Source organism: Gallinula chloropus (genome assembly GCF_964237585.1).
Source record: "Gallinula chloropus genome assembly, chromosome: 5".
Classification (NCBI taxonomy): domain Eukaryota; kingdom Metazoa; phylum Chordata; class Aves; order Gruiformes; family Rallidae; genus Gallinula; species Gallinula chloropus.
Window position 1 is genome coordinate 68,912,126 of NC_140090.1, and position 27,813 is coordinate 68,939,938.

General features: G+C 40.1%; 1 protein-coding gene across 1 annotated transcript; it reads right to left on the reverse strand.

The window, feature by feature from the left end:
- Positions 1–1,058: 1,058 nt before the first annotated feature.
- Positions 1,059–26,014, reverse strand: STN1 (STN1 subunit of CST complex; the record flags this gene model as incomplete). The annotated part of the gene is made up of 9 exons (XM_084264969.1): positions 1,059–1,216; positions 5,088–5,160; positions 5,516–5,638; positions 12,333–12,495; positions 13,243–13,354; positions 14,579–14,740; positions 16,300–16,371; positions 20,715–20,810; positions 25,882–26,014. The coding sequence occupies 9 exons, from the start codon at positions 26,012–26,014 to the stop codon at positions 1,059–1,061; spliced, it is 1,092 nt and encodes a 363-aa protein (XP_084121095.1).
- Between the last annotated feature and the right edge of the window lie 1,799 nt (positions 26,015–27,813).

Genomic DNA, 27,813 nt, shown 5'->3' on the forward strand with positions numbered 1-27,813 from the left:
AATTAGACAGATTAATTAAACAGACAAGCCCCTGCAGCAGCAAGCCCTCTCTGAGGATAAATTGTGAACAGCTCTGGGCTTTGAACATAACAAAGTTCTGATTATACCAGATCAAACATCTTGCACAGTAACCTTTTTTTTTAGGCCCTTGCTATTTCATCAATGTCTTCTTGTTCCTCTGCAAACACAGATATGGATAGTAAATTCTCCCCAAAGGTGACAAGGAACAGAAGACACATAAGGCACCAGGGAGCATGGAGATTACAGTGGATCTTGCTGGCTTTCGTATTTTCTTTTCTGAAGCATCTGATTCACAGTGTACTATTTGTGATGTAGGAAGCAATTTAAAAATAACCAGAAAACAGAGGCTGATTTTGAGAATTCTGGTCTGAACAGAATCCACACCAACAAGCATCAGTAGTGCACATGGTAGTCAGGGAATCCAGGCAAGCTTGACAAGCAATGAGCAAGGTTTTAGGATGGGAAAGGGGTGCAGGACCCTGCTTCTGAATATTGCTCTTCAGAGAAAGGTGAGGACAGCTTTAGTAGGGGGAAAGCTATGTATATTCAGGAATCTGTACTTACAGACATTTACCTACACCACCAGGAAGCACAGGCAGATTGTTTGATTGTTCGTTTGCACATCATTTCTCTAACTATTATAAAGTACACGTAAAAAGAAAGATCCACAGCTATTACCATATGGAAGGATCACAAGATCAGTCTTTAAACCAGAAAAACACATCCTGACCACAGCTGTAAACAGCACTCTTCTGCCATGACTTTTCTTTAGATTAGGGAAAGACCCCAGCTTCTTTTCCATCTCCTCTGCTGTATTAGGATGTCCAGAATCAGTTTTATGCAACTTTCACTAGAAATAGCGAGGAACTCAGGAAGAATATTAAAACAAGTGTTTGGACAACTTCTCTAGAGCTGTACAAAAAATACATTAGGAGAATGAGAATGCTTTTTGCCCATAGCAGCTTTCCAAGGTCACTAAACTTTTCCTTCTTCCCTCCTTTATCTTGAATGGACGAGAAAAAAATTATCTTCTATTTTTAAAATGTCATATAATATCCTTCCATAGTGCTGAAAACATCACTGTTACTCTCCAGCAGTTCCAAGACACGATGCATCACTGCTTCAGCCAGAGAGGGGTTGTAGCTCTGCCGAACACAGTTCAGGATGTGGAGGAAATGGCAGCCTTTCTCAGCATCTGCAGAGAAAGAATGAGAATCCATCCAGGCATGGAGGAAAGGCTTTAGTCTAATTGCCTCTTTTTAACTATTATAATCCAGATTAGCTATGAAAAAAACCCACAGCTGTCAGAGAAAGAATGCCTTAGGTACTAAAATGGAGATGTATATCTCCAGAGGGAGAGAAATCCAGCCTGTGTCTACAGTTCTGCAATTATCAACTGGTTTTATGGGCAGTATCAGGGCTGTAATGAGGATGAAAGATAAGCAGTCTTGCAAACTCTAATATACAGGGCTCATTTGGTACAACCTGATGCCGAGGTTAATAATTTAAGGGTACCTCCACTGTACACCTCTGCAAACCATCCAGTTTCTGCAACTCCAGAAAATAAAAAACCCAAATTAAAATCCTTTTTCTCATAACCCAACTTCAAAACTATCTAGCAGAAAGAAATTTTGTGGCCAGGACCTGTCACTGCTTGCCCAATGCTGACATCTTGTGGAAAAACTGCTACAGTGCAACTTTTATTCACCTAGAAATACAATCCCATCCCCGCAATTCAGACAGCTAAAACAATTACAGGAATTTTGTCTCCTATTAAGAACCAGCCCTGAAAATGTACTAGAGAATAGAAATGTAAAAATAATCCCCTTTCCTAGTCAGCAAGCCAGAGACATAGGTCCTTAATGGCTGCAGTATTGTGTGCAGCTACTGTGTGCCTGGTGTATGATGGTGTATGGTATGAAGCTCAGCTATCCAACTGAACATTTGCCCCAAAGGACCCTGCAAACCCACTGATCACCAGTGCTGCAGGCTCCCAGTCTCCCTGAGTATTAAACCCCACAACTGATTTCTTTCTTCTCTGTGCTCAACAATGCAAAACAAGCATAAATGAGCACAAACAACTTTCCTCCTCCTCACACCTCAGCTCATGATGTAAGGTAAGTTTGATAAGGGTACTGAGAGATTTCCATGAGCCAGGGAGATCTCTGTATTTTGGTGCTGCTGCATTTGGTTGTATTCTTCCCAGTCTCTACTCTAGAATAGGGTGAGCCCCAGAACTGCCTTAGTGCTGAGAAAAGCCAGTGGTAGATAGGAGGCAATAAACAATTCAGCCCATTAGGCCATGATTCAGTAAAGACTTTTCTTTAGAAGTCAGTGATCACTTGTGATGAAAGACCTTTGCAGCTTGTAGCCAAAAATGCATCCACCACCCTAGGCTGGGTAAGTGCAGAGAACAGAACAATGCCTCTATCTGGCCATAGTGACTGTTTTTGCAAACAGTGTGGGTAGCTACATTTTGCATTAGTCATGGGTTCGTCATAAGAACGTCAAGGTGCCCATCCCTGATCTACAGTAATTTAGCTTAAGTCTCAAACTACTGACTGTTACCCAACAGCACAGTACATACTTTCCTCCTAGGTGCTGGCAGAAAATGGTATTTTGGGGTAGCTGAGGTGTATAAAATCATTTAGCAACCCTGAAACACTCCTAGACTACAACCCAAGTTTGAGAGAACACACTCCTTGCAGTGAAACGATGCTGTTCCTCTTTCATTGACATACTGGGTTCTAGCTTTTGTTTACCAGCTGAAGCAAGCCAGGCTGCAATTAACTGTCTTGCCTGATTACCAGTATCAGAGAGGACAGTTATGGAACAACTACCATTTCTCCACTGTGGGCATCTTACACAGGGTCCATTTTGACACATTAAATTTAACTTCAGGAGGTTCTGTTTTCTTCCTCTCTACTATTAGCCTAATCCAAGCCTACAACTAGAGCAAGTGTAATCAGGCTGTTTAGAATTACAACTGCAGCCAAGGACTAGGATTGTCATGAAGGCATATTACAGATTGGGGCTGTGAAGCTCTAACTAGGCATGCTGAAGATTTTTTTATTTGTGCAATAGTTCCAGGCAGCTGGGTTGGGCCTGAGTATGTGTCACAATTAAAGCAATGGGGCGAGGCATTGCCTTGAAAACTGGCAGAGGAGTAACTTGGAGGGAAAAGTTTGGTTTATCATAAATCAGTCTTCCAGTCATGGAAGATTAATGTTACTCTTGAAGGAAAACGGGTAGAAACATCTTGGAACAAACAAGCAAAAGCCCTTGAGGTATTAGCATGGTATTTTCTCGGGAGGATCCTGTGCACTAGCCAAGGCCAAGCTAAGAGTGCCATCCCGCCAGCAGAGGGGGCCGGCAGCCACACTGAGCTCTCTGCTCTTGCATCATTCAGTGGAAAAACGGTATTCTGCAGGAGCCTGCTGCTTGTGACTGAAGCTTCTTGGCTCTCCGTCTCAGAATCTGCTATTATTAGTGACCAGGACACTGAAATGGTCCTTCTGAAAACTAGCAAAGAGACACTGACTTGGAAATTGTCCTCTTTGTAACAGGAAACAAAGTAGGTGGAAAGTTTCAAGGAGAAAAGAGGATCTGCAAAGCAGTTACTATTTTTAACCTGCATAGAACGGAAAACATGGCTTTGAGGACTCAGGACTCTTTCTGTGACTGAGCTAGGAGTTTCTCTCTGCTGTTAACTCCTCCTGACCGGAAGAAGGAACTTCCCAACCTCTCTCAGAGCACAGAGTAATTTACCAGTGCGATAATGCACAAGGGGGGAGTTAAACACCAGGCAGTCACTCAGTGCCCTGTGTCACCTGCATACTGATTCTGGCTCTTATAGTGACACAATTATTAAAAAGAGAAAAAAAAGGAAGCATTCCCAGGAGATTTAGCCAAAGCATGAAATGGGCAGAGGAATGATTTGACTCTGAGATAACGTCTTTGTTAATGAGTAAAAGACAATAAAACAACGTAACACAGTAACTTGTTGCACTGAAACAGCCTCAGGCAAACGAGCCCATCTTCATCCCCATGCCCAGTAACATCTACTCCCTCCATTCCCCGAAGATACAGAACTTCTACCTCCACCTATAAACCTTGTCTGCAAGTGCACCACTGCGTAAGGTAGCCAGTTGAAAACTCAATACAACTTCACTTAACCTTTTTACACTGTGGGATAACCATCATATACCAGGTCCTACAAGCACCATTACAGTTGTGATAGTGCAAGGATATGAGTAGTTTGAGATTATATGCCTTGTGTTATAGCCAGGCATTTATTCTGTGCTGAAGTGCATTCTACCCCATAAATAGCTGCACTCCAGCAGCAAGTGATCCCTGCTGACACATTCTGCCCAATGAATTGAAAGAAACTCTGTAGCAATGTACCTGTGTAATTAGCAGACATTCAAGTCAAGCACAAGTTATCGCTATGGCAATGAGACACAATAGGCTTAAGGGACAGGGATCACTCAGAAGTCACACAAGGTACATTGTCTGAAAAACATGTGCATTTTGTTAGCCTGAAATCCCTACCTGCAAAGAACAACCATCTGAGCTCCACCTGAGCTTAAAATCTACAGAGAATAGTCTACTGACTTAAGTAAATTTTATTGCTACCCTAATGGAGGCAGGTTTTTCAGCTTTCCCTATGGTGACTTCTCTGTCAATTCTGCTGTAGAAACTGAACCAGTAAGACTTGCTACTTACCCAGCCTGTAAAGTAATAGTTGCTAGGTGCTGACCTAACTTTATTACACTTGGTTCCTCCCAAAATTTAAGTATTCTCTATATCTAGATATAGATCTAAGATAATGGCTCAGATCTGAGAGGTGGGATTCCTGCTGGGCACACCTGCTCTTTCTCTCTCCTTGCTCACAGGAAGCTGCTCTTGCACTCCCCCCTGTAGCTACGCTGATTAACTGCACCAGCAACTCAGCTCTGGATTCAAGGGTCAGTACAAGAAGCGTATCTAATACAGCAGCAGGAGGAGATATTGTCATCAATATATCAGCACCAGCTCAGCAGAGCCCTGATCACACTGGTACTTACGCCGGGGTTTTCGACAGTCTTCTTTAATCACATCAAGGGTCACTTTAAGCAGCTCCTTATCATGGTCAGTCACCTGGAGAAAACAGAAGCAGCTGACAATTTATAGGAGTCTATTTCACAGTAGATGGCATGAAAAGCAATCCAAAGCCATGATGTATTCTAAAGTAACACTATCATAACTGCAGCCTGCATTATATACTGCCTCCAATATTAATAATGAATGTTAAATCTTCAGTTATTATTTTTAGTACCATTGGCAGCTTCCATGAGCTAGGTGAAGAATACGATATACCAGAATTCAACCCAAAGGAGGGCAACTGACTCAGCAGAACATGGAGTCCAGCTACCATTTCTGAAGCATTTCTACTGTTTCTGCTGAATATGAAAGTCATACCCCAAATTTGTTTGCAATCACCTCAGTTCCTTACATGATATAAGTCCTTGGAGCTACCAGGTTTCTGGAAAGCCACTCCTTTTTCTTGTAGCATCCGGATTGCTTCCTTAAAAACACTGTGAATCCTTTTGGAACTGGAGTCACTTTTTGATTTTACCTGGATGGAAGGAAAGGAATGAAGGAGATGATGAGAAACATCAGCTCAACTACAGTTACCAGTAAAAGCTCCAGGTGCTTTCAAGAACAAGAGAAGTTCAGGTGATTTTGTTATGCACAACAAATTCACAAATCATATTTGTTGTGTAAGAACTGACATCCATGAGGTTAAAAAAACCCCTCAAACAAACACTAGAAGCCTACAGTTCCTTAGCAATACAATCTCCTCACTACCTCCTTTGTATCTGATTACATACTGAAAACTCTCTTGGAATAGGTTTGTGATGCCTGCAGCCATTTCACTGTTCAAGGTTAGTTCATATTCAGAGTTTTTCTAGTAATAAGAGTAGGAAGTTAGGAAGATCAGTGCTTTGTAAAGTGCTCAGGAACAATCCAAGTTCTGAGGGTTAGATTCCCGTCTTCTGATTTGAAACTGAAGTGATGTCCAAGGAAAAGGAATAAACTTGGCAAGAACAGTATTTGTCTCCTTCGTTTGCAAATCTTCTATACACATTCTGGAGATTTACACACATCTCAAGAATTTCTTCACAGCCTGATGACATGAAAGGATAAAGAGTATGCAAGAAAATAAGACAGGTATATAAGATAAGGGAACAAAGGATTCAGTTTTGAAGGCAGGTAGGAAACCAGGTAGGAAACTAGTCTCTTGTGAAAGGATAACCATGTGCAGGGAATTCTGTAACTGGTGAGGTTATTTAGAACAAAGGTTTCTGTGTTTGGGAAGTGTCTAACAGAGAAGGACGGAAGGAAGGACGGACGGAAGGAAGGAGAAGAAAAAAGAAGAATTGGGGTAAAGCATGGTTTGAAGTAAAACAGAGCTAAGACAGTGGAAAGACAGCTAGCAAAGTGGAAGGAATTAAAGTATCAGTTGTGGAGAGGAGAAAGCCTGAGTAGATAAGAGCAAGGCCATAATTTACTCTGTATCTGTTCTACTATGCCCTTCAACCTCCCATTTATTTCCACAGATTGCTTCAATTCCCCAGTTGTTTCCTCATCTATTGGGAGCACACTGTGCTCTCTACGGTTTTCTTTAAGAACAGTTAAACTGCTTCCCACAAACCACCGTGTGATAAGTAGAACCACACCAGAGCAACCAAGGCAAGATTCGCCAAGCCGTTCCAACTATCCCCATAAATGCTCCCATCCTGTGCTGAACTTCATGTATGTTTCACTCATGAGATTCACTGCAGAGGCTTCTGTGAGTGTAACAGGCAACCACCGTGCACCAGGATGAATTCAGAGGGCTTTATGAAACAGAAATACTCCTCTGTTAATTGAAGACTATCTTTTCACAAAAAGTAAAACTCTGATTGCTTCTCAGCCTGGAAACTGATGTGCCTAACTGGGAATAGTTCTGAGATCCAACAGTGATATCGGCATCAGTGTGCATCATGGGTTTTGCCATCACTTTCCTCCAGCTAATCCTCAGTATTTCAACAGGCCACAATCACATCTCTCTTCCTCTTTGTCCCACAAGAGCTAACTATTCTTTTGCTCTCAAATCAACAGTCAAAAATCAATTGCCTAATAGTTGAAGAACATTAACACAGAACAAGGGGTTTCATTCTCAGTTCAGTATTCTGTTTCACACTGAAGGCCTTCAGTGCCCACACATTTGTCTGTTTGCCTGTCCACCACATCTGTATCAGTCTGGATAGCCACAGACACCGCTTCTAGCTACAAACCTGACTGTACATCTGGACACCACTCCAGTCACCATGTTAATACCACTATCATATTTCTCTTCATAGTGCTTCTGATGAACTGAAGAAACAAACATAAAACATAGCCGGAAAGCAGGAAGGGTTAAGTGAAGACTGAATACTTTCTCATGGAAAAGCACATTCTCATAGCCATATGTAAAATGAAGAGACTTTGCAGTAATAAATCCTCAAGAATCTAGGAAGCTAGTAGCAAAGCAACCACCTCAAGACTCTGATCAATTTTTAATATGAAAGCAAACATTTGGGGAGAAAAGAGAAAAAAAAAAAAGATAAAAATATCTCCAAAGCTGCACAATAATTATTCAGTTTGGCTTAACACTGAGATCCTGTCAGAAAAGGGAGATAATTAGAAACAGACTCTGCATGAACTGACACGCCACTCTGCCTGGATAGATACTGAAACAGAATCACTAAGAACGCAAGGGATTTGACAGAGTGAAGGCAGAGAGTCAGGCTTGGGAGCAAGAAAATAAACAAACAGCTGCTTCATATCAGCACCCTCTTGTATGTGCTGTAGAGTCCAAGGGAAAGGGCTCCACAGCAGAAGGACTTTTCCTAAAGAAAAATTCAGGGCTCCTGCCCTCTTCAGGGACTTCAATAATGCCCTGAAATGACAGGAGAAGTTGAACATGCTTCCTCCTCTCCATCCCTCCCGGTAAAGCAACAATTGAGAAACTTCTTTGTGAATACAATCTAAAAATTACTTCATCTATTCTTTTGGTCCAGCCAAAATATCTCCAACACCTCATCCAGAGAAATAAGTCAATAGTACTTCTTCCCAATATCTTTTCACATTTCCTCTGGACTTGGATCCCTCCTTAGAGCCAATGTATAGGTAAGTTTGTGGTTTACTCTACAGAGACAAAATCTACAGGAGATTGAATATGATGCTACACACAGAGAAGAAATCTAGGACTATTAAATCATATGTGATTTCAAATCCCTGCTTTTATTTCAGGAGGAGTCTGGAAAATGCTTGCATTTCAGCAGTTATAATGGTGTATTGTAGCTGTTAACATAGTTCCTTCTGAGTCCCAGCTTATTAGCTGTCACTTCACTAAAGCTTTTCATCTGAGAAATGCAGATATTAAGCAGTTTAACTGCTGATCCAAGCCATCAGCAAAATTTGAATCTGGATTTCTGAATTTCTCTCTCACAGTGTTCAAACCTGGATTGGCAAAGTGCACTCCTTTGGCATGCCCAGGTTTCACACTGCACAATTTCAGGCCCCCTGAATCACTGACAATAGGGGCTCCTGCCCAGCCTGCGTTTCCCCAGTCAGATCCTTTCAAGTAAACGAAGCTGAACCTCCAAACACAGAAGCATCTAAAAATCATTGCTCACTTTCACAAAACAGGTGTCCCTTCCCCCACCCTGGCCTCACAGAGAGAGAAACTGCTATAAAGTAACAATTTTACTATCACTACCCCCCCTCTCAAAATCAACCAAGGACTCTTTAGCAAAGCCAACAGAAGAATCCATGTCTCCACTCCAGAAGTAAGCTGATGGGTCTCACACAGCTTAGTGGGCTGCTGCTGTGCAACTGGTTATTCTCAGATGTTTAACACAAGTTAAAGTCTCTGTACAATCAGTAACAGGCCAAAGAAAGAGGTGGTAAAGGAACTGCACTGTCTGATCAAAACTGTAAGAGTATGTAACCTTTGACACATTATGAGTCACAACACACTCTGATGGTGTTAAAGCTTCCTGGTATAACCACACACGTGATTCTACTCATGGAATTGCCCTTTGCAATTTCTCATGCAACATTTAATCCTTAGCTTAGACAGATGACAATTTTAGTAATAGTGATTCTGGACATGTCAGTGCCAAAGGCCTATAATAAGCATTGCAATATACATATTTAAAGTAGGAGGGAAGCGTCCTCAAGAGGCACGAGGAGAAGCACGTAGTATCAAGTGTGTATAGCACATGTATAATCTTATACTTACAGCATAATGTACAGGGTACATACAGTGAGCATAAATCACACTCTAAACCTCCCTGCTTTAACTACTTGCTGACACTGTGATAGTATTCAAATCAAGAGAAGTACAAACAGCAGAGTCTGGAAAGCATAACCCAAGTTACGCGGTCAAGCTGGTGACCTACATGAACTGCAGTGGAAATACTAAGACAGCACACACTACAGCTTATGGATGGAAGAAGTGCCTAAAGATGGTTGCAAATTGTATTTAATCTAGTTGAGAAACTGGACATGTAGTTTTCTTTAAAAATAAAAAGGACCCAAAGGCTCATCCATTTGCCAGACACAGTTGCCTAAGTCCAGCAAGGACACTCTTAGGGTTCTCTAGGCACAAAATACTTTTTCTGGTGGTTTTTTGGTTTGTTTGCTTTTTGGGTTTCTTTAACTTGTAGTCTTCCTTGAAGTACCTACTCCTCCATTCTCAAAAGTAATTTGTTTTAAGGGATAAGGGAAAGGCTACAACTTAGGGGGCACTAGTTATAATTTTTAAAACCAGTGGAGCATAACAGATTTGTTAGTTATTATTTTTTAAAATACCAATCCTTCCAAGTCTTTTACCCACCCTCTGTAGACTATAAAATAAAATGTTCCCTAGTACAGGGCAGAGTTCCCTAGTATAGTCCTGAGCAGAGGACATGATTTGAGTTCTGCCATGTGCATCTGCTAGAGGGAAATTTATTCTGGAGAGCTAAAAGACTGCACTGCTGCAGAGCCATCAGGACTGGAACTAAGTACATATATGGGATGTGGATAGGGCTTAGGTACAGTAATGTTGAAAACCAGAGATGCTGCCTACCTCGAGCTATCCCAGCTACCTCATTCCAGCTTCACTCCCTGCTCTGCTCCACTCCCAGTGACTCCACAGGAGCTCACCACCTCCCTGGAGATAATATTCCAAGAGGACATACCCTCCCACTATGATGAACACTGTGCACATACTTTAAGAGATGGGAAAGAGATGAAAGGGGTGCACCACATCTCCTAGGATCACAGGGAAAGCAAGTGAGAGGCAAGAAAAGAGTTTAACAACAAGTGTGCTCTAGAACACTGGAATCAGGGTTAAAAACAAAAAAAAAGTTCTACATCCAAATAACTCATCCTTTCACATCCAGGAAAAGTACAAGAAGCAAACGAGTGTCTATATTGTGGTGCAGCCTAATTAGTTTGGTCCACTAACTGCCACCTTGCCAAACAGGCATGAAATAACATCGTTCCACAGCAGCAGCACCCTTTATCCTTTTGGTTTGAGGGCAATGCAAGATAGCAGGCTACAGAGGTGAAAAGAAAGGAAGACGGACAGAAATTAGATCTATTAGATTTATTTTTGTGGATGAAATTGGGTACTCGACCCCTTGCCAGTTATGAGAAGCAATACCTTCAAGAGACAGAGCAGAGGATCAACGAAATGCATTTCCAGAGCATTACTAGGCACTCCCATTAAGCCATTCAGGTCACTTGACAAGTGCAGGTTCTTTCTTATGCAAAGATATATTAAGCCTCTTTGCAAGGAATTAATACCAAAGGGCAATAGGGAGAACTGCAATTTCTAAATAAGCATCTGTGTGCCCAAATTCCTGGGACTCATACTCACACATCAGGGTCAGCAGCAACTATTAATTATGATAGCTCTTCATGACTGCTAACAACACTGATACTACACTGGTTTCATTGACATGATTTTTTGGTTGATTATTTTTTGGTGCCTCTCTCCATTCTGCATCACTTCCTACTTTAAATGGCTTTACAAGTTATTCATCATGATCTTCCTATAAATACTGAAACTTCAAAGATGGAAGTTACCAGTATTAGTCACATCGAACACTACTTCCCTTTGGGAAGCTTCCATTTGGGAGCTTTTAATACTGTTCCAGCTAGTTTAGAAAAAAAAACCCTGTCCCATGTTGGATATGCCAGTATCAAACTTCTATGTTCATATCCCTACTTGCTTTAAAGAAAAGAGGAAAAACACATTTAATAAAAAATAAAAGAAACTGCTATTAGAGGCAGTTCAACAAGGCCAACAAGAATAGAGTTTTTCATTATTATTTGACCTCATCTACAAGAAACTGGGCTTGTTGACTGTTTGGGTAGTTTTACTGTTTGGGTTTTTTTAAGAATTAAACAAACATCAGACCTTAAGATAACATAGAAGTTAACTTAACAGTGCCTATGAGAATCAGGCAGTGAAAGTGACTGCCATGGATTTATTTCTCTAAACAAAACCAAAAAGTAAACAAGTGAGTCAACACTCTTGTTTAAGTTTCAGTTGCCACGGGCAACATGGTAAAAGCTGTAACTCTGTTACTTTTGCAGAAATTTACTGCTTCACACCCATTGAGAACCTGGTTTGTAATTTATCCAAATAACACAGAGTAATATAAAGTCATTTTACAAAATGCTTTTTGTTTTGTTTTCCATTCTGCAGTTGAAGAGAACTGTATCTCACTGGAAAGTTTAACAGTTTGGTTCCATGCAAGTGCATGCAAACTGATTTCAAATAAATCCCCACCTTCTTGGGGGCTTTCCAACAAGAGAAACATGTCGCAGGGAGCACTGTTCATCCATTCATAAATAAGAAAAAAGACAAAGATTTTCTGCTCCCTTTTCCAGGTCAAACACCTGTCCCAAACAGCTCAAGCATCTAAAAGGGATCTCTTTTTCTGATACTGCCATTATTTACAGATACAGATAAGTTAGTGCCTGTTACACACTGTAAAGTTACTCAGCCCTAATACAAAGTTACCCTTAGCAACAGAATCTTCTCACATGACTTTCTTCAGTCCAATTTTATGTGTCTCAACTGACACAGTTTCCTTAAGCTCTGTAAAAAAAAAATCATGCATAAAGCTAAAGTACTTGCATTTTTTTAATCATCTGAAGGTGCCAGGCTCATATCTGGTTATTAATGCTGAAAAGTATTATTTCCTCCCCACTGCAAACTCGAAACAGTTAAATTCACTCACCTCCTGACAGCTGGAACTGGATAGATGCACACCTGCCAGTGACACCAGAGATTCAATTGTTTCCAACTCCTGCTGGTAAAAGGTCTGAATTTTGTTTTCTAACAGAAAGCTTTTCACTTTCTCATACAGCATATTGATTGAGAAATTCTGACCCTCCAGGTCACTACAAGGATAAACAGAACGTGTCAATAGACACGAAATACATTACTAACATTTTTTAGAACAATTACCTAAAGTTTGACTGCTAAACTAGTTTTCGAAGGTCAAAATGTATTTTGCTGTCCTTAAAGAATCTGAATTTAAATCCTGAATTAAACCAGACCTTTTTTACACACAATAAACATACAATTGATCCTCTTCAATCATTTGTTGCAAGTGTGAATTTGAAGATCTGCAGTCTCTGAAACCATACTATACACACCAGACCTGCCAATAAACCTGCAGCTACCCTTAAATGGAATAGAGAAATGTGTGTGTGACTCAGTTTGAGGTTACCTATTAGTGATTTGGTGACGACACAGGCAGCAGAAGTAGAAAACATTTCAATGGAATAACTCCTTATCCTTACACATAAAACAAAACCAGGTAAGGATGCTCCATCTAACCTTTTGACCTCACCCTCTAATCTTGATCCAAACCCCAGCCTTCTTTACTAGATGGAATAGGTCAGTACACAGTGTTCTACTACTTTCCTAAAATTCACCTTGGTTCAGCATTATATTTCTTTTCTCAGACTGTGGATGGGTATCTCATCCATGCGGATTATCAATTGTTTGGGAGAAAAGCAGGCTGCTGTATGCTTGTGCAGAGTCTAAATCACAGTTGGGCCCTCTTCTATCTTACACCACAGATACTACAATAACAAATAAACAATAATAAAATCCCACACCAGCCTGGATACTCCATTTACCTCTGTCCCTCCTTAGGGCATTGGAAAGGTTTATCATAAACTTCTCTATAGAGACAAGGGAGCTCCAGCATTCTTGAAATCTGAACATCACAGACAGGATCATCTATTTTATCTGGAGCAGCAAAAAGAACACACAGACTTGGTCAGAACTGCCATACCAATCTTTTAAGCAGCATACCCGAGGCAGCACAACAGAGCTTCATGTGTCAATATTCAATTGCCAGATTTTGTTCGCTGTTGTTTTTATAAAAGCAAACCCACAAAACCCACTCCTGCTTTTACAGTTTACAAGGAAGTAATTGACCAGTTATGCTGCACTGCAGATTATGCTTTTGTCTGACAATTTATTTAACTGGAATTTATGACTTATTTTACCTTTCAGTAGTCTTCATCCATTAGATGAAATTAACACATGGTAAGGAGCTTTATTTGGGCCAAAGCAATTTAGAGGCTATTTGAATTACGTGTCTGTCCTTTAATGAAACAATGGCATTATTACCAGCCCTTGAATGGGTTATAGATTCATAAAGCTTCTGTCTGGAATTCCCTCTCATTTTAGCTAGAACTGAAAAATCTGCAGCCATTTTGCTGAGCTACATAGGGTCTTACAAAGATGGGCTTCCCCCCCCCCAAAGGAATCATTTCAGTATTGTTTCTGAAAGATTTCACTGGGGAAAATCAACTCTTACACAATAGCTCACACACAGAGGAGAGAAGTTATGCAACTGCAAGCTCACAGGGTGTAAACAGTGGGCCCAGGGTAGCACTTGCATACAGATCTGTGCCTGAGTGTCTGAAGATGAAGAACACTTCTCAGCTATTCTGCAGAAAGAGAATTTAGAAGAACCTGAGCTTCAGTGGTACAATAAACCTGGGCACTGCTGTCTGCCCAGAGAATGGGCAGAATGGGTTGTGTAGGCTGTGACAAACAGGAACTGTTTCTCCAAGGCAGCTAATGCTCTTGGTGAAGCGTGACATAAAAGGTCACCAACTCCCTTCCCATGGGCTTTGGCTGTTCTACTTCAATATAAAGAAAATTGAAGGGCAAGTCACTCATTAGACACTCAACCAGAGTATCTGCATAACATTCCTGTATGCATGCTAGTCATCTTTTATAGATTTGCCAGGAATGTCTCATTTAGAGCCAATCTGGCCCTACACATTAAGTAGTATGTTTTCTAACCTTACTCTGAAATAAAGGCACACAGATTAAAATCTCTTTAGAAAAATGAGATTCCAGAAAAAGTGGAAATTAGTCAATGAATCATGTGCATCTTAGGTCTTTTCACAAATTCAGACAATTAAATTACACGTGACACAGATCCATAACACTCACAAAAACATGAAGCCTGAATTTCTCTTTGTTGCCTGTACGTTCGGATGTGACCTCTGATCCTGACAAAATCCCCAATCTCCAGCTTGGTTTTCTGGCTTACTGCTTCTTGGAGTTTCTTCATCTGTTCAAGCATAGTAAGACTGCTGTGTGTGCTTGGACAACCTGTAAGAAGCAGGGAAACGAGATCAGGCATTAAGGACAAGAGGACTGTCCTTTTGCATTCATCCAAATGCCTAAGCATCACAGGAGTCTTGTTACTAAAAAGAGGGTAAGCTCCCAGGGACCAAAACTTTTGGGTGACAGAGTTAGCTTACAGTTTTATACTTGCTTAAATAGTTCACCTGAGGAACATGGAGGAGAGGGAGGAGATACTAATTTACCACTGAGTATGTCACAACACAGATGTGTTGCAAAATTGAAACATTAATTTGAAATAAGTTTTGCCATTTTTTTTATTCTGTCATACTAAGATGGATGAGAGGGGAAAAGAAAGGTCAGCTGAATTTTTAATATAGAATAAGAATGAGTCATCTGAGGTGGGGCCAAAACATTCATGTGAAGTGAATGCAACTTGACAGAACTCTACATTTACATAAAACACCTTTGCAAGAGAGTAAATTTTTCATAACTTTAAACCTGATTAATGATCCAAATATCCCTGATCACAGTTACAAAAAGGCTGGAAGGAAGTTTCCTGTGCCCCCAGGAGCTGTTTTACTTAGCAGGTACAAATGAATTAATTTCCATTACTAACATAGTGTCCATTCAAGCACTACTGATGTACATGTAAAATAAGTACAGGCGGCTGAAACAAGTGTCATGGGTTCTGGTTCTATTTCAAGCAACACTTCATGGAATTCCTTTAATGAATTTAAGTTCCTCATAAAAACTTAATTTGATGGCAGGTCCCCATTATTTCTTTGGAAAGCTGTGTTATACCATCCCATCTCAAAGAAAGAGCTGTCTTCTAGATTCTAGTTGGGATTGTTTATACCATTTGTCCTATCAATGCTAACTGTAAGTAAGTATAAATTATCTGTGTAAATGGGCTTGTTCCTCAGACGTTGGTGGGATAAAAAGCAAAGAGAAAGCCAGACACTAGTGAGCTGTTCTGGTTTTGAGTGCTATATAGATTAATTTCAAATATACAATTTCTGCACATTTAGAACCTTCTCAAATCATAAAAGACCGCTGGCATCCCCCCACACTGTGTTTTAAGCCACTTTTGAGTTCATCACTGACAGTATATGCATAGCAGGAAAATAAGAATGCAAACAAATAAGGGGAGGTGAATCTGAAACTATCATATCACAAGGGTGGGGAACACAGACAACATTGCTGGTCAATGGATTGACTTTGGAAGGAGAAGCTGTGGCAGGTCCCCAGCCTACTTCCTCACCAGCTGAAGTTACAAAGAACCAGAAGAGGAGAATTTTCTGAAAAATATCACAGCACAGAACTGAAAGACCATATTAGTCAGACAAGGAAAAGGCATGACAGGTCACAATGTAGTGGTTTTACTGTTATCACTACTGGACACAACACAAAGAAATATGAAACTCCTAAAATGGCCCAGGCTGTAGAATGTGATGATTTAAAATAAAATAAAATGGAAAAAGTTGAATTTGCTCTCCTGCAAGTTTCATCATTTACTAATGATCAAAGCACAAGATAAGTAAAAACGTCCAGTCAAAAGAGGAATTATTTATTTGATAAATTACCTGATAAAGACATTTCTGCTGCCATGGGGTTTTTCCAGCAGACACAATTTATAACTCCAGTACTATCATCCACTGGGGGGAAAAAAAAAAAAAAGAAAGAAAGAAAAAGCAGGTTCCAAACAATGAAGATAAACAGATATGGAGATGACTACCCAAGGTATCTCGTTCCAACTATTGAAAGGGAAAGTGCTCAACCGCTACTTATACCTGTGAAATAATTTCCACAGTCACTTCAGTCCTGGAAGTAGCCCAGCACCAGATACCGTGCTTATGTGCATAGTCAGCTAAGCAACAGGTATACTCTCAAAAAAACCCAGATCGATAGGAAATCAGGCACAAAACACAGAAGCATTGCTGTAACAATGACAGAACAGCACTTCAACATCAGGGCTGGGAGGGGGGGAATAGCTACAGGCATGTGAATAGACTAGGAGTGTTACTACCTCCAGCTACATTGATTTCCATGCTAATATTGTGCACAGTCTGCTGGCCTTTCCAGTCTGTACAAGAGGATGCTCCAGAGAGAGGGCAGGCAGCTCCTCTAGCCAAGAAGGACAGAGGAGAGGGCATGCTTGTGGTTCTGCTCTAGGCCAGGAATTCCCAACTCAAAGCATACAAACTGGTGGCATGCAAGCCACTTCCACTTCCGTTCTACAAAAAGCTTAACACCTTCTCCTGAGCAGGGGAGCTATCTAGCTTTTCCTGTTTTCCTAGTACCTAATCAAAATATGTTTTGTGATTTCTGCTCCATGTACTGCATTACCAAGGACAGTAGAAAAAGAGAAACCCTAAAAAAGTATAAAAAACCCTATCAGAATCTATTGCCCTACAGATCAAGAGACAGTATACAGATGGCATGTCTAACAAATACTCTAAATAACAAGGCAGTAAATGTCTTTCAAACCACAGCAAGGATCACATTTCCAGTCCAGCTAATGCTCCAAGCACCTTGCTCATTGAATGGAGCCATCTCAAAGACCAAGCTTCCACTCATCACAAACTGGAATCTGCAATTTTCTTCTGCTCCTTAAATTATATTCACAACTACATCAGTAACAGCAATGTTTACCAGGAAGGTACTGATTGGTACCTGCAGTCGTTTCCTCTGGGAACCACAGCATCAAAGCAAAATGCCTGTGCATTGTCTCACATGTTTTGAAACAATCTCCATACTTTTGGGGTCCAATTTCAAATCATCGCCTTACCTTCCTGTTTCCCAGTGGCTTACTACTAACATTCCTACTAACACTCATACACCATTCATAAGATGCAGGTAGTTCCAAATTCCATCACAAAAATATGCTCATCTCATTGCTATCCCCTCTTGAGCTGCTGTGTCTGAGATATTTCAGCAGCTTCAATTTTGTACTGGAGCACTGATAATGATCTAGCTGGTAGGATTTCCTCTCCTTGGTATAGACAAAAGGCAACTATTTTAGCAGGAGTCAGGGCCCCCATGCCAAGACAGTAATGGCAATAAGAAACAGGGCACATGACATTTGACTATTACATTACTGCAGCTTCCAGATGTTCCAGCTTGTGTCTGGCTCTGTTGCACCAACTGCAACAGATATGCTTCCTAAGAAGGGCTTAGGAACAAATGAGACTGAAGGATGAGGCGGCCAAACTCCTCCTCATCAATGTAACAGCTGAAAATGGGAGTCCTGGAGAGACTGACCTGTTCTTGACCGCACAAGGAATCTGTCTCTGAAGTAAAGTTTTCCCAGTTCACAAATAAAAGCTTTGAGCAAAAAGGCAAATAACTGCTGAAGCACAGATGAATGAGATCGCTAGCAATTGTATTCTAATTACACAGGAGAATGTTATTCTATTTTAAATGCACTTGAGTCCACAAGCTTCTGAAAACTTCCTGTGCTCTCTGTGCCACCCTTCCTCATCTCCTTGCATTTAAACTTGTGTTTGGTTTTTGTGGGTTTGTTTGGGTTTTTTTCCTTCTTTGTTTGTTTGTGTTTGGGCATGTTTTTCTGGCTTTATATTTTACTCTTATGTTAACTATTTGAAGGGTAACACTCTCACAGCTACCTGGTAAATGAGAAAACTGTGTTGATTTTTATTTCTTTATAATAAAATGGGTACGGTTCTTGTAGGGCCTATGTGAGCCAACTGGGATCCCAGTGAGATCTTTTTGTTGGTTTTTAAGGCAAGTGCCTTTCAGCCTTTCAAACCAATTCTGGACCATAAGAAAGACCTCATCTGACATTGTTTAGGATTTTTTAAAAGGAAAGGAAAAACCCCCAAGAATATGAGCTTGTTCAAGGCTACACTTTAATCAGATATCCTTGTAATTAATCATAACAATAGCAATAAACAAATTAAACCCATATGTCAAAAATCAGGTTTTAAACAGCACATTTTAATTGCTCTGGGGTTTGTTTTGTTGGGTTTTTTTAAACCAAGAAAAAGTCATTTCACTCTTTCTTACAATTAGTTTGTTACTAGTTCTGGCTGTATGGTTTTCCAGAACAGAGAGGACCTAGGTGTCTCTTAAAACGAGCAGTGTCTATTCTGAAGCAGAGAGATAGGAAATGCAGGGGGGAAGGGAAGATAGTGGCAGTGATACAGAGACATTTCAGTTCTCGATCAGAGAAAAAGTACAAAGGGGAATTGCTTTGTAAGTCACTTATGAGGAGATGGAAAATGGAGCAAGCACTGAGCAGCACTCCAACTGATGCAACGCCTGCTCTATGACTCACTAACCGGAGCCCGCTGAAGTGAGATGCAAGACGTTACAATCAGGAAACTGTCTAAGAAGTTGCCACTTCACGCTGGTGGAGTCAGCCTGCCTGAAAGGGAGGGCAGGCTGGGGAGAGGCACCCTGGCAGGTAGCCTGAAAGCTCAAACCAGGAACTGCTGGAACAAAGAGCGGAGTTGGATGTGAAAGGACAGCAGGAAGCCAGGCTCACTGAGAGCTGTACTTAAAGGTCAGCTGATCTAACACTAAGGCCTTCCACTCTGCAGTTTCTTTTTATTTCTATTCCTCTATTTTATGCCACATTTCCAACAAGTTTACATCTGAACTAGTGCTGACAGTAGCATGGAAAAGCCTTGCCCATAGAATTGGTTTTCCCTTGGTCATTTTCATCGTCTTCCTCTGTTCTCATGAAGTGATAACTACATTTGCATACTAGTGCAATAAAAGAATAAAAACTAACGTTCTACTTATGTCTCAACACTTTGTTACATCATCAATTACATGTCTGCCTCAACTTGGGTGCTTATTTAGCCTGTGCTACTTCAAGTGCCAGAAAAACTCATGCTTCAAAATATTTACAGTCAACTTTTTAGTTAGCATAATGGCAGGGTAATAATGAACATCCAGAAAGTAGACTAAAAAAAGAAATATAGAAAATATCCACTCTAAGAAAGTTACAGGGACATTTCTATACAGCACAGAGACAACTCTAAGGAGAAGCAGCTGCACACAGTGCAGCATATGCTATATGCACTGGCAGTTAATTCAACTCTGCAGGAACATGATGCAACTGCAGGTGTTGTGGAAGCTGAGACCTTGTTAAGTTGTCATCTGTATCTTCACAGTACTACTGTGAGTCAGGAAATTGCTGCTGTCTCAATTCTGCAAGTGATGGGATTGGGTAAGAAGTGGCACTCTCTGACTTACCTCCCTCAGGTGGAAACCCATGGCTGAGGAAAACACTGGATAAAAATCCTGCAAGTCCTCCGACAGGATATATGCATTTGGCTTCCCCTTCCTACTGTGAGATGACCTCCCCCACCTTTTGAAACTTGCCACATCACCACTATTCCACTCTGCTTTTCCTCCAGATGAAACAGACAGATGAACAAAATTACAATCAGATGTTTCCATGTTAATAAAATAGTCTGAATATTGAGAAAAGCAATAGGGAGGAGATGTCTCCCAGCTGGTGCTGGCAAGGGCTGGTACTATGATGCTGGAGTTAGATTTGCTAAGGATCTTAGCCATCTAAATATAAACAAGCTCCTGACTGCTATTAAAAGCTGGCTCTAAGATACAACAAAACATACAAAGAGCAAGAACAGAATTCTAAGGCTGAAAAAAGGAAGAAGTGACTTCCCATTTGCAGGTACCATTAAATCCGTTTATATCTGACCTAGGGAACTGCGTATGTACAAGAGGAAGATGGCAGAGTCCAGTGGCAAAGCAATAATCAAAATGATTTGCTAAATGACACAAAATGAAGCAGTTACTCTGCTTTAACTATTTGTTTCTTTACTTTTGTGGAGATAAACAGCAGCTTCCCTAAGTTTGCTAAATAATCTGAGCTGTAGAAACCCGTTTTAAGGGAAAATCATAGCAAGAACAGATAATGATCAAATTAGGCAACCTTTAAGTTCTAACGGTAACTAAGATTAGAAGGCTGATAAGTACCAGAAGAAAGAGAAACTTTTCTTACCTCCATAACTATAAAAGGCATCTCGCTCCTTCCTTTGAACCACCGTCCCAACAACATCCACCTGTCTTACTGGGTGTCCATTATAAAAGAATACACCTAGACACAGAACATCCTTGGTAAGTGGAACTATGTATTTCATTGCACATCCTACCCCATATAGTCATGTTTGACAGTAAAACATACTTTCACATATTTAACATATCTTGAATTATATCTATGCCTACTCGTGAAAAAAAAAAACCCTGGATCAGTGAGGAGTGGGAACTCTAGAAGGAAAAATTATCAGCTCTACTTAGGATACCTACACTCACTTCAGTAGTGTCAGAACTTTATTAACCTCTTGTTTTCTTACTCATTTGGACCTGTTGTTTTTTTAGGGGTGGTTGTTGTTGTTCTTTTTACATCTTCATCAGGCTTCAGAATGAATAATAGAACACAATGGAAGCAGTTTGAGCTTCTCACAAGGCTACTGTTACTGACTGAAGCAGAACCTGCAAAATGAAAACCAACATAATCCTACCTTTCATTTCTGAAAGAAGAGGAGCCATTGGAGGCAGGGGAGAGAAACAGCCTTCCCAGATTGGGGAGTAGATTATGCAGTCATTGTGGACAACATTCTCAACTTCAGTTTCTGAAATAACACATTCTAAAAATATCCCTTCAAAGCTATTTTTGTGCATTTATAAAGATAACTTGAATAAGAGTAACATGTAAAACACATCCTGGAAACGGAGGAATCAGAGCCCAGCAGACCAACAGCACTGAAGTTGCCACAGGCTGTAATCTCTTTTCAAGGGAATGAAAAATGTTAACAAACACTGATGTGAATATTATACACTAGAGCTTCACAGTCCACTAACAGGAGGATAACAGGGCAATAAACTCCAGATATATCCTGGGCTGGCTAATTTTCAGTCAATGTGCTTCCTTCAGTTTTCTAATACCGCTGCTTTACTGAAATATCCCATCTGGGATGTTCAGTATCTGTCTTCCAAAAACTAGATAACTCAAGGGACTCAGAAAGGAACATTTGCCTCCATACACTGTAGCAAATCTTATTCTTGCAAAGGGAAAGAGAAACACTGCAGCAAGGGAGTCAGAAAAATATTCTGTTAAAAGAAAAAAAAATAAATCAAAACCAAGCTCCAAAAATAACTTGCCCTACATAGCTGGCAGCTTTAATGAGCCAGGAATTAACTTTCTTCACATAAGACTGACAAAAAGACCACCAAAGTTTCTGAAGAAATTGTAGGTGTTCAGCTAAGCAGCTCAAATTGTATTTTGCTCTTAAAATCCACTGCAATGTGTTTTTGAGCATGCATCTATCACTGTTACCTGAAAAACTGGCTATACTAACCATGCAGTTCCTGATCAGGTCTGGCACAGATGGGTGTTTAGTAGGTCTGCACACTTTTCTCTCATTCCATTTACTAGGACATCAATAAACCCCTCTGTAACAACCCTCAATGGAGATGCTCCCAGATTATATAATTATGCACTAAACCTTACAAAATCTCTAAAAAAGATGATCTGGGTCAGTTTCAGGATGAGGCTGTGGAGCAGACACCAAGCTCTTGAATATGCAAATAAACATGTAGTTATATTCTTTTCCCAATTAGTAAGCTGAGTTTTGACAAATGACAGAAACCAGATAAAACTTTCCATTCCCATAAACTCACAAAGAGGTCCACCACTGCTCTTTGAAAAACTATTTGGATTAATATGAAAGATAAATTGTATTTACACTATTAAAAGTTAATGACAACTTCAAGTTGTACTTTTTTCTCCTGCCACTTTATTTGTTCCTATTCGTAGCAATAAAAAACCATACTGAACATTTGAAGCTATGTGCAAGCACAGTCAAGCTCCTAGTAACCCAGTAAATAACACATACTATGATACCACAACAGGAAGCCACAGGAGAGGTAGAGGGGGCTACAGATACAGAGCTTCCATGGTCATGTCTTTACCAGCATTACCCTCAGCTGCTTGCTATTGCATTAATTATTACTGCCTCCTTTATTCTGTGTGTAGCTTCCCTCGCTCCCTGATAAGCTGTCACAATGCAGCAGTGCATGATAACTGAGAAAAGCTCATTTCCATGATGTGATTATGTGTTACAACTGAGTTTGACACCCAGTCTCATTTCAAGGCCTCTAACACAACACAATTGCTGTTTCTATCTGGGAGGTTTTCCAGACTTCTTGTCACCATTTATAGCAGGAGAGTAATTGGCCAGGTTTACTGCTTTCCTCTGTGTTGTTTTTAGGGATTAGTCATTGTGGCATCAAATGCTTTAAAATGGAAAGAAAAAACTTATTAGGTCATTCGGTCCATTTCCTCAGGGCCAAAGTAAGACCGTTCCGTACAGTAAATTCCTGGCAATCTGTACAATCAGGATATAAACAATCCCAACGAAGGGCATCCCACCTTTTTCCTGGGAAGGTTTCACAGTTTAGCAGATGTCATTCTAAGGATGTTTTTCCTGACATTCAGTCTGTGTTTCTTTCCAATCCTCCTAGTTACAACTCTTTGTTTAGCGCTCATTCATTCTTAATTACCATTACTTCATGCCAGATTTATAGCCAATCATATACTTAGCTTCAGCTGGTCATTAACAAACCCATTAAAGGCAGGAAACATTGACAACAAACTTCTACCTTCCTCCTTACCCAAAAGATATTTTTTTAGTCTTTCTGTTGTGCCAATGAACAAGATATGTTGAAAGATGTCTGGCTACACAACACCAGGAGAATGAACAAGATTCTGGATGTTTGCTCCATGAAATTTCATTTTATTATTTAAAGTTTGGTTTAGAAATTGATATAGGATTGCAAGTCTAGTTGTGCAATATGCCAGATGCACAGGAAGTGGAGAAAGCTCACATGCACCGTTTTTAAATGCTGGTATCTTGACATAACAAATATCACTTCCTTAGGATCATTTTACAGGGAAAAAAAAAAAAAAGTAATAACAAAACTGAAAGGGTTCCTGAACCATAAGGGAATTTACTTGAGTAAAGAGTAGGAAGGGAAATGAGAAAGGAAAAAATCAGGTAACAGAGGTGAATGAGAGCATAGGATTGTACCTTCTTGGGCTGTTCCAGCTCCTGTGAAATACACATTTGTTGATGTCTAAGTTTCATTATTCTATTTTTGCAAGTATGTACTAACCTCCAAATTACAATCTGATTCTGCTTACATGGAATTACTTTGTACTTTGTTTAAAAACAATTACAATGTCTCTAATTGAAGGAGGCTTTTACAGAATGCATTTGTTACACTAGTATTATAAGGCTACGCACTTTGAAAGACCTCTAAGTACAACTCACTCTGGTACAAACATCAACAGACTATAGCCTAATTCTTGCAATGGAGTCAATACAAAATCTTCCCTCACATTAAATAACAAAGAGGTATTATACACAGGACTTTGCAGTTTGTGAAGTCCCTATGCACATAAAAACGGTTGTGAAAAGAGCAAAAAATCCCACCAGTCCTTAATATTTCTGCAATAGCAATGCTGTTATCCTTTCTGCTAAAGAAAAATAATGAAATATTTAAGCAGCCAGACAGGTGTACCTTATGTCTGTGGGAAAAAAATAAAAATAAAATAAAAAACCCAAACAAAACACCAAATCTGAATCTAAAACACATTCTGATTAGGGTTTACTGATTTGCCTCATTAATTCTAGGTTCAGTGGGTTCCTCCTTGATAATTTGCACCTTGTCAAGCTTCAATTTGGGGTAATGAACCATTCTGAAACAGAAAACATACTGCAGTCTATTTGAAGTATTCGTAGTGAAAACAGAAATTCAAGGTGAGACCCACTTGGCTTTGGACAGATTACACATGTGGGTGATATTGGCTGAACACCAGTAGGAAACAGACTGCAATACATACAATTCCCAACAATGGTCAGGAAAGAAAAGGTGTCATTTAAGATTTAGCACAGATGACAGAATTTACAAAAGCATTGTTCAGATGTATGAAGAATGTCACATGGCTATCATATCTTGAAATTAAAGACACAAAACTTCAAAACCCATATCTGTTTTATCATATATTAATATCCAGAAGAAAAAACAAAAACACAGTCACACTGTAATGCCATCAACTGTCAAAATTTTACAACAAAGACGCATAAAATAATTCTCAAGTGTTGTAGAGACAGTGGAAAGATGTAACACGCATAGCTAGAAGGGACCTGCATTTTTAGAATTAACTTCTTCAGAATATCACAAGCATTACCACACAGAGGAAACACAATATTACCTCGTTGTAAAAGAGGTTCTATGTAACTATATCGTATATTTGTGGCTAAGAGAGCCAATGGGATCCTGGGGTGCATCCTGAGGAGTATAGCCAGCAGGTCAAAGGAGGTGATCCTCCCCCTCTACTCTGCCCTGGTCAGGCCCCACCTGGAGTATTGTGTCCAGTTCTGGGCTCCTTGGTTTAAAAAAGACAGGGATCTCCTGGAGAGAGTCCAAAGAAGGGCCACGAAGATGATTAGGGGCCTGGAATATCTCCCCTATGACGATAGAATGAGTAAGTTGGGACTCTTCAGCCTTGAGAAGAGAAGACTAAGGGGGGACCTAATTAAAGTTTATAATTATCTGAAGCAGGGGATGCAGGGGGATGCAGGGGGAATCAGTCAGCCCCTTTTCAGTGGTCTGTGGGGATAGGACAAGGGGCAATGGCTGCAAGTTGGAGCACAGGAAGTTCCGCACCAACATGCGGAAGAACTTTTTCACAGTGAGGGTGACAGAGCCCTGGGACAGGCTGCCCAGGGAGGTGGTGCAGTCTCCATCTCTGGAGATATTCAAGACCCATCTGGATGCCTGAGCGATATGTCCTAGGGAGCTGCTTTGGCAGGGGGGTTGGACCCAATGATCTCTTGAGGTCCCTTCCAACCCCTACAATTCTACAATTCTATGATTCTATGATATGTGTGTGTATATATGTGAGAGGAAGAAAAACTATTAGAGTGAACACATTTTATTTTTCACATACAACCTGTTGTTCCCAGAACTGTTAGAGAAACTAACGTCACTTAACATGGAAAATTACTGGTGCTATGAAGCATTCAGTAATTTCTGGATAAAGAACATAGCACAAATCAATTATAATTCTGTGTGTATCACAACTAACACACATAAGTACATACCTGGCACTTGTTTAGATTCTCTCATTTCTTTTATATCTTTAACATAGAGTCTTGCAAATGCAGAAAATACAGGATCCAGCCCCCAGTGCAGAGAAGGTGTCTCTTCTTCATACTTCTTTGACTCAGGCTGCATTCAAAACCTGTGAACACAGAAAAACTTGTAATTATTTTTTCCATAGATGAAGAGCTATTCACTTACTTTCCAGCAGAATGGAAAAATAGCTTGAGATTTGAACACAGTAACACAGCAGACCTGATGCAGAGACACAGGAACTTATCTAATACTCTGTTACCTTGGTGTTACCACATGAAATATTCAAGACTTCAATAACAATGATTTACTCAAGTACTGAGACTGGGCAGCAACAGCATTTTGCCCAGGTCCTTCAAATGAAATTGAATTTTGGGGATTTCTCCTCTATGGACCCATAAAAAGAAAACCAAATTCAACACTTCTTTAAAAGAGCAGAATTGTGGGATACTAATTGGTTAATTTCTGTACACTTGCCTATTTCCACCATAATACTCTTTCCATTCCATAAGATATTCTCCTCATTGCTCATCCTGTGCTTTATTGCAGGGGGCAGGGAGCTTAGTTTGTATCTAAAAAAGCAATGGGCTTGCTTTATTTTTGGCATGCAGCCTCCAATAACTGTAATTGTAACTTTCCACCTCTAATTCCCTGTTTAATGCCTGCTATCTTCTGCCATTAGCAGAGCCAATTCTCTGCTTATCATAGAGATGATGGAAAAAAACCAAACAAAAACCCAACAACAACAAAAACAAAACAAAACAAACAAACAAACAAAACCCACCAAACCATACCCAAACCAGGAACGATCCTTGTAGATGTTTGGAAGCTGCATATACTTTTTATTAGCTTCTGTATGGATAGCTAAATTGCTTCCATAAAGCTTTCAAGGTCAGCTTTGAATGGGTATCAGTCACATAGCTGTAGGGCAAAGGTGGTAAGTGGACTAATTTTGAATAGTGTGTAACCAGGCTGAGATTTGGCTGCTACAGTGTTCTGAGAAGGAGCAGCTCCCTGCTATGGGTTACTATGCTTATTTTCATAACAAAGTTAGTCTTCCCCATCCCTCTCTTTTTGCTTGCAGTCTCTCCAACAAGGCTGCCTGTATTGTCCCTATGCTATTGTGCTTTTATAACTTCTATTAAAACAAAAGTAGATAAAAAAAGAAGAAAAAAAATTAGCCTAACAGAAGGTCATGGCAAATAAGAAAAGCTCACACATCAATCCATAAGCATACACACTACAGTCAATGAACTCTAACACATAATAAAGTGGAATAAAGAGAACCACTACCAGGTGGTGTCATCCTGCTTTCCACACCCAACTGCTCACTTTTAGCAGCACTTCCCTGACAAGAAACATAGATACAATCAGTCCTGTTCTCCAAGACCATCTTTTATACAAAATAATATCCCTCTCTGTAACATGCTCCCCAACTTACTCTGCATGGTTACAAAGTCTGTCATAGTAAGCACTGTTTTTTTTCTGCTAGACAGATGGCAGGCTTGTTACCTGATTCTCCCTAATTTTTGTATTTTGCATGAACAGACACTTGCTGAAGTAAAAAACAGAAGTCACCCCTGCACATGTATACATCTGAGGGGAAAATCAATGAAGCAGCACCACTGGAGATAAAAAATATCTGCATTTTGGTATTTCAGAAAACATCTGTCAAGTCTGAAATGCACAAACATTAACAGTTCATTATGCAGAAGTCCAAACACCACTTCTAGCTTAAATGAAGCATCTCCCCAAATATTTTATTGCTTTCCTGTCCTGAAAGGAGAAAGATTTCTGTAGGAAAAGCTCCTTCTCTCTCAGAAACTACTGGGAGTTAAATCTCAAATTCTGGAGTTTCCTTCTAGCTTCCAGGCCTTGCTACAGTTCTTCACTGGAGAAAT